This window comes from Camarhynchus parvulus, chromosome 14, assembly GCF_901933205.1.
Source record: "Camarhynchus parvulus chromosome 14, STF_HiC, whole genome shotgun sequence".
Lineage (NCBI taxonomy): Eukaryota > Metazoa > Chordata > Aves > Passeriformes > Thraupidae > Camarhynchus > Camarhynchus parvulus.
In genome coordinates this window covers 13,218,240-13,232,471 of record NC_044584.1, presented here as the reverse complement: position 1 = coordinate 13,232,471, position 14,232 = coordinate 13,218,240, and the positions used below count along the sequence as shown (strand labels likewise).

The window sequence follows — 14,232 nt, the reverse complement described above, 5'->3', positions numbered from 1 at the left end:
TTACAAGGGGAAAAAACACCTAATCACTGATCTTTGAGGAATGGAGAAAAACCTGTCATACACAGATGCAAGAAGAATGTCCCAAATCTCACCTGATTCCCTAATATCAAAATTGCAGTTCAAATCTATTAACTGCACAGAGGATTGAGAATTTGTGCAGAAGCCATAAAACTATGCCAAGAATGCACGTTACCAGTGCTCCATAATGAGGGAGTGGAAGATAAGAGATAACAGGCAAACTAATACACCACAACTCTTAGATGCCAGCAAAAATCCCTTGGATCATCAAATTCATTTAAGTAATACCATTAGGTTAAGTGGGATGTGGATTTCATTCAGTTATTTTAAGAACTGTGTCTCCCAGCTGACTTGACTGGTCCCTTAGGAGGACTCAACATACACCATTTGGAGTATTTGTTTATGTTTGGGTTTGTGTTGGGTTTTGTGTGTGTGTGTGTGTGTTCCACCTTCCCCTGAATTCCCCACAGTACCCCACAAGCTCTGCAGCCCCACAGGAAGCTGCAATTCTCACCTGACCTTTGGTGCCTCAGGGTCTCTGTTCCTGAGTGTCCCTGTCCTTACACAGCCAGGGGCACTGCTTTCTCCTACTTGAGATTTTACCAGTCTTGCTTTTACTTTAAGATGATCACTGTCCCAAGGCTTTTTTCCTACAAAATATCCAAGACTCTTGGTTCTTCTCTCAATTAGCCCAATTCTGCTGGAGAACAGTTACACAACCCCAAAGGGAAGCAGAAGGATTCCCATTCCTGTGCTGGCTGTGAGTTTGGAGGAGCAGACACCTCACAGATCCCATTGCCTGGAACAGAACTGCTTCTCCACACCACACAAAGGGCAGGGAATGGGCACACTCTCCTTCTGACAGGATTTATGGCCAAAATGCAGAGCCAAAGGGCCCTCAATGGCCTGGACAGGTGCCAGCCACTTATCCACTCATTTTACAAAAATATAACCAGGCTCCCACCCGTGGATGACAACTGCACAAGAGCAACTTACATGTCTCTTTTTCAGAAACGTGTCTCTTTTTCAGAAACTAGAAGCCACTGTCACAAGAAGAGTCTGGCACAATGAGATAGTTAAGGAAGCCACTGCAGAGCCAAGAGAGGCTGCTGTAATACACAAGGAGCTTTCTATTTTACGTGTACCTGGAAATAATGATTGCATGGCTCCTCACACCCAGCCCTTCACAGCTCCCTCTTCCAGCCAAAGTGGCATGCTCACCAGCTCCAGAAAAGTATTAATTCAGCATGCAAAAAGCTCTGGTCATGCACCGCTTACTTTTTTTGATGGTATCTACATGTGCAATCCCTTCCCATCATTTGGCTCTGAAACAGCAGGTTGGAAAGCTGCAGGCAGCATCATTCCCATCCACCCTCCTGCTGTCAGCAGCAGACAGCCTATCCTTCCCTCCCTTGCCACCTCCTGGCTCTCAGACAGGAGCTCATGAAACTGTGGTACAGTGTGGGCAGCACATTGTTCTGACTGGTACTTGGGCCGTGCCACGCTGCTGCTCCTCTTGTCAGCTTCCTCCAGCACAGCCCAACTCAACACCCAGGCATCAGTCTTCCTCCTCCTGCTCCCAAAGAGCCTCAGCCATGTCACTTTTCCTCCAAGCTGTCCTTCCTAAGGACACAGCATCGTGCCTGAAAAGCACATCCTGGACCCAACCTGGCCTCCTTCAGGCAGGGATGCACACACAGAGCCTTTTCCCAGACTCCAGGCCCACTGCTCATGAGAGGGACTGTACACCCCTGGCTGTCATGAGACTGCCAGGATCACAGACACATCTCTGTCATCACTCAGGAGGTGACAAGTGTGAAGAGCAGAACCAATGAAATAGGAACTTTTGCTGCTTTTTAGCAAGTGGAGCAAGAGTTGCCTCCAGAGAACAGGCATGGAAAACCACTGTAATACACAGGGCACATGGTTACATGATCAATGCACTGAATGTACTGCCTAATTATCCAGAAAGATGCAGACTAATGAGAACCTGAAATTAGTTTCATTAGTATTGCCCACAGCCATGAACTTGAACACAGCTCAAATGAAATAGGAGAACCTTAAAATTATGACAGTCCAGGAAACTGACATATAACATCCACCTCCCAAAATGATCCGTTTGTCTTTGTTCAGGGAGTAAATACCTGCATGTAATAAGTGACTAGAAAATCTTAAGCTGCTAATGCACTCCAACTGTTTTGTTATTGATCCTCTGCTGGAAGTTAAAACCTCTTTGACAGAGTTGGCACAGCATATAAATGTTCCTTTGTAAACTCAAGGGACAATAATTCCCCTGGAGCTTAAGCTAACTATGAGAATTTGCAGCAAACCCACCGAGCTCTGCCCACCCGAACTCTTACTCCTGCTTTGTTCTGTGACTGGATCTCTGGGGAAGAGGGCAGGGGATGGGAGGAAAATGTGAAAAAGGAGAAGGGAGTAACAGCTCCAGTGACTGCTGGCTCACTCAGGCATGCTGTGATTACCTCCATGGTAAACAAAACCAAACCACAGCAGAAGCCTCCTACCCTTGCAGTGACATTGGAAAAGCTGGAAACACAGTTTCTGTACTAACTTGTGCAAGTCAGCTTAACAACACTGCAGAACAACACTAGAACAGTTCAGCCTCCTACTGGACTACTGCCAAAAGACTCATTCAAGTAAACAAAAGGTTTAAAGGATCACTACCAGAGCTCACAGTAAGCATAATGCTTCCTGCATGAAAATACCCTACCAAAAAATACCCTTAAACATTTCAGAACTTTTTCAAGTGCCACTGTGTTTCTATGAACTGCAATCTCTTACGCTTATAGACTTTATAAAGTAGTGACATGCTAAAATACTCTTGCAAATATCAATTTTTTGGTAAAAAGTAAAAATACTAAATTATTAAAACTACTTTAAATGTGAATCCATCAAGTTCAAAGTTCAAATTTGCTTCTGACTTTCATAATTTCTACAAAAAATTGTTTCTATCCAAATTAACTAAAATTACTAAATCTGAACTTATAGATGAGCAATAGTTTGGCTGCTCTGGAGGTTTGACAGGACACAGATACCTACCTCATCCATTTCAGTGTTACAGGAAACTAAGAAAAAACACCTTTTCCAGAAGTATTCTAATATTGAATTAAAATTTGTAGGATAGAATGCAAAACATAAATTATGTATTATTTATGCAGAAAAAAAACCATTATTGAAAATTATCCCTTTTTATCTGATGATAATACAACTCTAAAAAATATTTCAGCAATACTTGTAGTATACACCAAATGCAGTTTTAAAACTAAAACTTAGTTATTAAACTAAAACTTAAAAATCTCCTGAACTCCATTCCAGGTTCCAGAGTGCCTGCTGCTGCTCCAAGAGCTGCCCTGGCGGGTGAAGCTCCCGGGCCCGCAGCATCCCGCAGCACCTGGGCGCGGTAAGAGCGGGCGAGGAGGGTCCCTCGCGGTCACCGCCCGGTCCCCCCCGGCTCCGCGCCCCCGACGCTGGGTCACCCCTCACTCACCATTCTTGCGCTCGGTGAGGGGCGGCAGGCAGGGGCTGGGCTGCAGCGACAGCCCCCGCAGCTCGTGCGCCACGGCCTCGCTGTGCGGGCTGGGCGCCAGCCGCGCCGGGGGCCCGGGCTCGTCCTCGGCGTCCGCCGGCCCCGCGGGCTCCATCGTGGGCTCGCCTCGGCGCTCTGCGGAAACAACGCGGCTCTGGTCACTCTGTGCTCCGGCAGCACCGATAACGCTTCACACACTGCTCTGCCTTCACACCTCTGGGCTTTGGGCAGTTCCTTCGCACCACAATTCAGCTTCAGAACTATGCACATTACCTATTGATCTCCCACGAATATTACGGGGCTGGCAAAAATACAGTCAGGGAATGGATTCAGAGGCAATTTACCGGAAAGCAGGACAGTTCCTCTGCTCACACTGACAGAAACATCACCCAGTGTTCACCCTCACCCTGGATGTCCAGGAGTTCCTGTGCCCCATCCTGTCCCCTCACCGCGTATCAGCACAACATCCCTTTTTCCCAATAGCTTCTATCAGAGAATGCTGAATTAATATATTATGCTAACATACAAATGGCTTTTAATATTTTCAAGCTCTGCACAACTCTCCTTCAGATCCCAAATCAACGTCAGTATTTATAGAGGACTTCACACCACCAAAGGAGTACACCAGAACTAGTTAATCCTCATTCTCCCCAGTAAGGAAGACTTTTGGCCATGAATATTTTAAAATTAATTTTACTGCACACTAGCTACTTATTGAATAGTAGAAGAAAAGTCCCAATTTACTACAGCCTTCCTTTCTATCATTAGTGTAGTACTTCATCTACAGTAAGGAGAGACAGAAGTATGAATTACTGGTACAGGCTTTTTATACCTCACAGAACTATCAAGTCATTAAAATTTCAATAAATCAATATGGATGTCAATGAAGTCCTACCCCTGGATTCTTGGAAACTTGAATGATATGAAATATTAACAACTCAGGAAGATCCACAAAAATGAAGAAATGTCTTATTATTGTGAGATTTTTTGTTAATTTTAAATTATTTTTCTTAAGAAACACAACTGCTTGCCATACTCAGCCTTAAACTTCAAATATTCTGAATATAAACACCACATGTTGGGGTGTGTATTCAGAATTTTGAAAATGCAATATATGTTTCAATGATCAATACCAAAATATTTCAAGTGTTCACATGATATTTAAAAAACCAAGATGACAAACCAAAGAATGGCCTACACTACAAAAGAGTAGAGAATCATGTTCTGAAAGTGTGAATTGAAAAATAAGAAATATAAGCAAGTACTGCTTGATATACACCTAAACAGAACAATTATCATGGTTAAGTGCATATTTTTCATTATTTTCCCTAGTTACCAACTGGAGCTTTCACATTAAATGAAGACACATTAACTTACTGTTATGCAAGATTTTTCTTCTTTGTTCTTGGCTTCTAGAAGCATAATTTACTCAGCTCTCACTCGATTTCCTGACATTACACTCTCCTCAAACTCCCACTCACTCATACAAATTAAGTACATTATTAACCAAGCAGGTCTCTTCAGAGCAGAATTTAACTGAAAATTTAGCTGCTTCTCTGTTCATATTCACAGCATTTTATCCACAATTTACTAGTTATGAGTTGCCTTGGAGTCACTTTTCAAAGAGATGAAGCCACGTGAGCTGTATTCATGCTTTTAAACCAGTTGAAATTAATAGAAACACCTTCTTGTACTAAGGCTCAGCATTTGTTATGCTGCAGATTAGCTTTGACTAATTTTTTTACCCATGACAGGTAAGTAAACATCATGCTTTGAATGAAACTAGCTTGACTTTCACCACATCTACAACGCCCTGCGGAATTGGTAACATGTCCATCCCTTCATTTTTATTTCAGGCATGTACAGAAATGTGGGTTTATTGTCCAGATCCAACTGAGAACACAGCATGTAATTAAATGATGTTGATTGCAGCACAGCAGCACAACTCAAAACAAGTTTGACTTGTGCCTGATCTGTGGTTTGAACATTAATAGATCAGGTTGGAAGGGACCTTCTGGAGGTCATCTAGTCCATCCCCCCATCTCATGGGATTACCAGCTCTCAGGAACTTGCCTTGTCAGCTTCTGAAAATCTCCAAAGCAGGTGATTTCACCATCTCTGGGTAACCTCAGCATGAATGCTCTGCCCACCTGCTTCACACAGAATTTCTTCTCCGGCTGATTATGACTCTCAGGGCATTATTTTCACTGTGTTTCATACACTACATGAACATCATCACTAGAAAACCTCTAAATCCAAAGTTCTCCAGTGCAGAACTCTAACCCTAATTTTAGACTTTCCAATTCACAATAAAATCCCAGATACTGCACTTCCCTTTTCCTAAATCTTTTAGATAGGCTGCTAAAAACCCAGGTATGTTCTCAAATGATCCTTTAACTCTAGAACAACCCTATTGCTATGTTGCTACATAATCTTTGAACAAAAGACACTCCAGAATTCCCAGAAAGTCTAAATTCCTCAAATTCTTTACTCGCATCTCAAATCACATTTTGCTCTCATTTCTTTTTGTTATTACTTATGAACTGCTGCTATATTAGACTACAGAAATATTTCTGAGCTAAGAACAACAAATTCTCTTAACCTTCCCCAAAAAGGAAAACACACATCCCCACCCAACATTTCCAGGGTTTTTTGTGGGGAAAAAAACCAGTGACCTACATCATGAACATCTGGCACAGATACACTAGGATTCTTACAGCTCCTTACTGAATCAACAAACAGAACTTCTAAAAAATATTATAAAGATGGCAAATTGGAGACTTTCAATAATAAAATATAAACAATTAATTTGATTCTTATCTCTTGTTTTATTAGATCTAATCAAGAATTCATTCAGCCATTCAACTTTCTGAAGACAACTCCTGAACTTGGCATCCATGAAATTAATAGTTTGCCTTTGGCATAAGGTTTTCCTTATTGATTGAAAAAACTAATTTAGGAACTTAAAAATAACTTTTATAAATATTTTTCCATACAATCAAACAAAAAAGAAATAAATGAGGACAAAAAAATCTGTAAACATCTCTGTAAATGTATTTTTACACTGCTGCATGTATGATAACAAACCATTATCATTTTCTAGCACACCCATTTTAACAGCTCCAGGTGAATACAACTGCTTTAGCATCAGGTGCAGGCTACAACCAGCAGCATTTACTTCACATAAAACTCAACTAAAGATATGCAGAATATCTCCCATCTATTTTCAGTCTTCAAAAGCCATTTCATTCTGATGTTTCTAATATAACCAATAGTTTGTACATCAACAATCCAAACACGAATATGAGTAGTAGAAAATATTTATTCACCTTGTTTAAAATCAAACCCTGTACAACACTTTATCCAGCAATCATCTGCAAAACTGAGAAACCTCTGATTTAGAATGTAAAGCCCATGATACTCTCACATTTTATATTAAAGATAACAATTTGCCTCCCCTTTCTCATTTGTTTGAAGCCTCCTCATTCCTGGAGAATTATTTCAGATTTGCCATCTGCATTTACAGATGGTAACCATTATCTGTGTAACCCCTGAATTGAAGCAGACCTGCACACAAAGTATATTAGTAACATAACTGAAACTCAACAGTTAAAACATGTACAGGAAAATACAATTTTAAGAAATCCATTCTACGAAAGTTTCAATATTCTACTTAACATAATCCAAGAAAGCACCTTTTATACCAGGCTGATCTGACAAAAATCAGTTGTCACTCAAGGGGTTTCCACTTCCTTCCTTGCAACTAAGACACCTGAAGGTAAAGTTGTGCTAGCCATCTCTCTGCTCCATTTCTGCTTATGAACTGTTGGAAAGCATAATACCAACTTATTTCCAGAAACTAAAAATCACATGACTCAATTGTTCCAATAGTCTTAAATTATTACAGGTAGCTGGTTTGGGTTTGTTGTTTTTTTGGTTTTTTTAAACATAGAAACAGCAAAATGTTTAATAGCAGAGTGAAAATTAGAAAAAAAATATTTTCCTACTTAGCCTTTAGAATACATTATCAAAATGGAATCTGCACCAGCACTGCTAGGAGGCTTTGGTTCACATTTCCCTGACAAGTACATAGGAACAGTGTTCCAGCACTGGCAAACCAGAACTCCTGTACAATGTATGAGCCTTATGTAAGTGTTCTCACAGATTGTAGGTGGTTGCTATCTTCTTAACTGCTGAAGACAAACGCTCCTTTTATTTTTAAACATTTTATCTTCGTAAGACAAAATGTATTTCCTTGGAAAAATCTTATCATCTTATACTTCCCTGCTATTTGAGACACCAGAACTGGTATTTTATTTGGCACAAGCTCTGAAATCTGGATGACACTTCAGTAGTAAACCAGCTTTTATTTTAGCAATCTGCTGGAAAATAACAGTTCAAGAATGACAATGCATTCAAGCTTTGGCCAAGTCAACTGGCTGGCATTAACACTGCTCACTCACTCACACCTGCAAGGAACCTGGGTCACTGTACCCAGTACTGTATTTGAATTAACAGTCATTGGATATTAGCAATATCAGCTCCAGGATTTACAGAATCATGGTGTGACATGAGCACTCAGTTTTTCCATTTGTAAAACTCAGCAAAATTTAAAACTCTAGCAGTTTTTAATACACCAGAATTTTTAGTGGGGAGAATACTAGAAATGTAAAATGTTGGGTTTGTTTTGTTTTTCTTACTTTTTTCTTCAATATATCAGAAACCACTAAAAGAGATCCTTAAAAAGTGTGAGATCCAGCAGGTTAACTAACAGCTGCCAAGGCAGGCCATTGCATTAAGATTTTTAGTCTCCCTGTCAGTGCCTGGAAGGACTTGGTGATCTGTGCAGTGGGAACAGTGATTTCTGACATTGAGGCCAATAAGCACTTTGGGGGCTGTTATAGTTTTAAATATTCCTTCTATTTGAGCAGTGGGCACTAATGACCTGAGAGAATGTGAGAAGTCACAATTTGAGACTGACTTGGCAATTCCCCTTCCCCTCTCATGAAGAAGGGCAAGGACTGTGCTTTCAGAATGCACAGACCTACCCATGCCTACAGCAAACTTCCTTCCTGGGCTACAAATTAGTCCAGTCCAGTGGTCAGAGCCTTGGAATGCTCAGTCTCTGCTTTCTTCCAAGGATCAGCACACGTCAGGCCTGAACATAAACAAAGCAGTCGGGAACACTGAGCTCACGGAGGAGTGCGGGAATTGGAAGCTCCGGGAGTCACTTCCCGGAGTCGAGCCCTGGGCATGGAACACCACTCCAAGGAGAGGAAGAGACACAGGCTTTTAAAGGATGGCTCCTCCTGGCATGCTGCCTATCAGCCAGAGGTAAAGAGAAATGCACAAACAAACCATGGCTTGGCTGCAGTCTCCATCTCCATCAGCTCCTGGAGCAACCCCAAAGAGGGGCTGTGCTCCAAAGGGTGACACTCCTCAGCCCCAGCAGCTGCTGGGGTCAGAAATGCAGCAAGGGCTGTGGGGGCATGAGCCCCCGTGGGACAGCACAGCCTCACCTCTGCTGGCCTGACACCTTCCTACAGACACCATCTTACTGCAGCACGGGAACTCTGACATGAAAACTGACATTTAATTACCATATTGAAAGAGAAACTGCAATCTCACAGTTAAACACAATGCTGATAAACCTAATTAATTAAGCTTTGTGGTCAAACACAGGGCACTAAGGATTTAAATCATACAGCTATTTTTATGAGGGTAATTATACAAAAGCAGAAAAAGATGAGAAATATCAGCAGCTGACTAACCATGAGTAATCACCTTGGATTATGCATTATGAAAAACTCACTATTACTATTCATTTCTTTAAAAAACAGCGTGCAGAAGTATCTGACAAAACTGAGGTCCTGTCACGCTTCTCACTGTTCCAGTACCTGGAATAATGTGTTTCTTCCAGGAGCACAGAGTCCTCCTGGACTGGTTGATACTGCAGAAAAATATCCACTTTCATTAAATAACTGAGATTAAATTTTTGTAACTGTCTGCTCTAGCTAAATTAATACCACTGAACAGACACCAAAAGACCTCCAGAAACTCATCTAACACTTCTGCATATTTTTATAACAATGCTACATTGAGATTCTCTTTACTAATTCCTCAGAGGAAGTCTTTAAATCTTAAGTCTTTGGACTGATCCAAAAATGAAAAATGAATAAGCTACAGTGGCAAATGCACATCGTCCATGAGGTTATGTACAGAGAATTACTTGTACCTGGACAGAGGCTGGGGATGAGTCAGGAGAATCCTTGATGATACATTCATTCCCTCCACTGCTACCTCCAGGCAGGAAAAAAAAAAAATCACAGTAATTGGTAATGGGAGCTGAGCCCTGCTAAGTGCAAATGAATTACCCTGCAGTGTGGGGCTGTGAGGAATAAAGGCAGCCTCCCACAGCTCCATTAAAGTGTGGGGAAACTAAAGCCTACCCTGTCGCTGTGCAGGGCCATAGAGATGATTTATCTATTCTTTTCTCACATTACTGCCTGCTCAAACTAACCTGTTCAAACAAGAGTTTGTGAAATCTGGGCTACACATCAACCTTCACTGGAAAGAATCTACCTCACAGCAATGTTGTGAAGCTTAGTGTTTAAATACCTTAAGGTTTCATACAAATGTTTAAAGTAATTGTAAATATTACAACTATCTTCTGTATTCACATTTCAAGGGCTTTAAATTGATAATAATAGAACTTATTCAAAATGCTAAACTTTTTACAAATATTTTAAATATAGCAAAGGTTCAATATGCACAACAGTCATCACTGAAACAGAACCCATACGTTCAGACAGAAGTGATGCTTAAATTGTTTACTGATTATATAAAACTGTTCAACTATGTCATCTTCCTTTAAGAAACAGTTGAGAAACTCCGCAGTGTGCACCAAAACCAATAAATTGGTCTGAGGGACCAAAGAAAAAGTATCTAATATTAGCTGCCTGTTAAAGGTACCACCCAGTCAACAACCTCCATTTTTAGGGAGAAGTCAGAACTGAAGCTCTGCAATTCCACCCTGTACGAGAGATGCTCATCTCTAGAGAGCTGTTTAAGACTGGCACGGAAGCAAACATCCAGTAACCCACCCTGATAACCCAGGACAGCCTTCAATTCACCTTCCACTGACACAATACTTCATAAACAGAACCTATGCTGTGTTAACTTGCAATGTTTGCAGCAGAGTTCATAAAGATTTATGCTGAAAACTCTGAATCATGAGAAGACAATAATTTATTTCATCTACAACTAAATCCATCTTCCCTAAGAGCACTTAGCAGCAACCAGAATTCTGGCCACAATACCTGAAGTGTAGAAGACATTGACCCATAAATTGTTTTAAGTGAAGGACTTCAGGCACAGTCCTCAACAACTTTTTACTTTTAACCACCATATGAGCAGACATAATTTGATTTAATCTCATCTCTTCTGTGGATATTCTTAATAAAACATGCTCCTCTTAAGGCAACATTAAGTGGTTCAGCTGGTTCCACTTGATTAAATAAATACAAAGCTGTCATAGCACATATCCTCACTAGTTCTTAAAATAAAGAGCTTCATAAAAATACTTAAAACTAGATAGGCAAAATATGAAGCAGTGTCTTGTTTACGTGTTACTGTATATGGAAATATGTTGTATGCAAATGGTCAGAAAAATCTAAATATGACATTCCTATTTTTCAGTCTGTGAAGATGATGTTGATTGTCAATATTCTAAATTTGTTTTAATTCTCTAATTTAAGAAGCTGACATTAACACTGGCAACAAATACATTCAGGCTGAGTTTACAAAGCAACACAAGGTCAGTTTTACACCTAAATTTAGCAAGGCAAAGAAACAAAGAAACCAACCAAACAACAGCTATCTGCATTAGTGTGGTGTGCAAACAGATGATTCTCCTAGTTTCTCACCTTCATAAATATCTACATATTTAAATATTTTTTTCCAATGAAACATTGTGACATATGACTTCCAAAGCCAGCAAAAATCCCAAAATTATTAACTTCAGTTTTAATATGAAGTGCTTTGCAGGAGTGCTTGAGTAATTGCGACTTCAACTCAGATTAACCTGCTCAGAAGCAAGTTCAGTTCTTCTGGTCTATGACAGAACTTTGTGAAAGCAATTACTAAGATCTCATGTGCTCCATGATTTTCTGTGGCCAGCAAACACAAGGTGTAGCCAGAAGAATCTATTTATGTAATTGAAGTTGCCAGCATAGGAAAAAATCAAAGCCCAAGTGCTTGTTTTTGTATAATAAAGGCACTTGGTAGCTCAGACAATACTTCATAACTTTTATCAGTGAATTGGATCATAATCTTTCCCTATATGTTCAGAGACCTTTGATAACCAAAATAGAAGTCCTTCTTAAAAATGAATGTTGGTAAAGCTCTTAAGGCATTTCAAGAAAGGTTAGATGACTCCATGATTTCATTTGTTTGCTTGGATACTGCGAGATGTTCCCATTTATGACTAAGCTGCAGGTGCTACTCTGTTTATTTTACTGCCTGCAAACCAAGCCCTTGAACTGAACAAAGCAAGGAAAGCACAAGGATTCAAACCAAAGAGGAAGGAACTGCAGGACTGCCTCCCATTGAACGTGCTGCTTTCTACCTCTTTTCAGAAGTGGGACTGATTGCACAATCATTTCTAGTAGATGAGATTTCTTGAAAAATCTATGCTTTGCTTATTTTTATATCTACACACTTTACAAAGATTAGCAAAGTTTTATTATTGAAATTTGATTATTAATTACTGTAATTACTTTATTATTGTAATATCTGGAGTTAAATTTGTCTTTAAAAATACAATCAATTTCTATTGGACAGAATTTAACATACTATTTACATTCAGCAAGAAACTAAGTGCTAACCTGACATTAATTCAAAATAACGTAAGCGTAATTAAGAGATTACAAGCAACTTCAATTTAGGGGATCTTGCAAAAATCAGAATCATTATGTCTGAGCTGAAATTCAGTGACATGTGCAGAAGGTCCTCACTCAAGCAGTCTCTACACACAACTTTAGGAGAGCTAAGAAAATCTATCTCACACAAACCTTTTGCTGCATATTGACTTGGACCAACATAGCTTTGAGGTATTAACAATGCAAACAGTAACTTGAATTAGCTCCCATGGAAACCAGTCAACTTGTTGCTCCCAACTTCTGAAAATGAAACTTTTAATATTTAATCTGCTAATGGACAAAAGGAAAACACAGAAGGTAACACATTAATGTTTAATTAAAAAAATATATAAATCAACTTGCGGTACATCTCAGCAACAATTTACTGTACATTCTTTACCTGATTAGCAGCAAGTGATTAAGAGTTCACCTACAATATTCTTTCTTGTTTCTTACTTCTAATCCCACATTGTATTACATGGCCTCATTTTTATACAGCAGTGACAAAAGGTCACAATCTGAATGCAATTATATCACTTCTACTGGATTTACATCTTACATCATCTTCCTAAGAATTAAAGTCAGGGTGTTTTTTAATAGAAACAACAAGGATGCAGACTGAAAGAATGCTGAATTCCATACAGTTAAGCAGACTTCCAGGAAGAAAAATCCCACAACAAACCACAAAATCCCAGCCCTGATTCTCCTAAACACTGGATATTAGGCACAAAGATATACCACACACATAGTATTATGACTAACAGCAAAACAAGTAATTTGATAAAGACAAAATTACACTCTTCACTTCAACAGAAGCCAAATTTTTACTTTTCAAATCAAACACATTTCTTCTAACAAGGAACAGGGTAAGACCACAGGAAGGAATATAACTTATTGCTTCTTTATAAATACAGATCCAAGATCATAACTGATGAAGCCTCATCTCCAGATCAACACCTATATTCTAAAATAATCAGGAAAAGGATGTTATTAGGATGGTGCCTGAAAACTCTGATGTTCCAAACAGTTTAATGCTATAATCCACAGTCCATGCCCTCAGTACTTTAAGAACCAATTTCTCACGATCTCCAAAGCTAAAATGAATTTGAATTCCATTTTCCCTACTGAAATTAGCTAAAGACTAATAGGGCAGAAACTCTGGGTCAGGAGAGTTTATGTTGTCTAAGGCCAGTTTCAAAGAAGTCTTATCTGTTAAACTATTGTGTTCCAGTATTTCATTCCATACAAAGCTGCTCGTTTAAAAATAAATAAGAAATAGATGGTAACATAAAATTGTTTACAGTAGATTACAAATTTCTGCACTTAGCAGCTGTCACACATTTACTTTCTGTAGTTCTTGTAGTTTGAGCAGCACTCAAAATATTTTAAAAAGATACTACAAAGCTTTATTAGAAACTTTGTTGGAAAATACTGATTATGTGATGAAAGCAAGCTATTCGTTAAATATAATCTGGTATCAGATATAAATACTGTAGCCAAGGAGTTTTTCCTCTTGGTTTATTTTCATTGCTCTTTTTCTAGTGTCAGACAATAGGGTTTTTTCCCCCAGATCACTTCAATACCCACTTTCCTGATTTCTATTCCTGTATTCTCCATTTTTTTCTATCCTCCATCTATCACTAAATCACCTGAACTCAGTTTTACCCATCAAAAATGCTCTGTATACCATCCTTCCTTGATAACCTTTTCTTGACCATGTTCCTCAGGCAGCCAGCACAAGGCTGGCTT

General features: G+C 39.4%; 1 protein-coding gene across 2 annotated transcripts in view; it reads right to left on the bottom strand.

Annotated features, from left to right (window-relative positions):
• MRTFB (myocardin related transcription factor B) overlaps positions 1-14,232 on the bottom strand; it is a 67,143-nt gene that overhangs the window by 46,402 nt on the left and 6,509 nt on the right. For both annotated transcript variants that reach the window (XM_030957798.1, XM_030957800.1), the window contains exon 3: positions 3,527-3,700. In XM_030957798.1, the coding sequence (XP_030813658.1) occupies positions 3,527-3,680 (154 nt within the window). In that variant the 5' untranslated portion in view covers positions 3,681-3,700. The remainder of the gene's footprint in view (positions 1-3,526; positions 3,701-14,232) is intronic.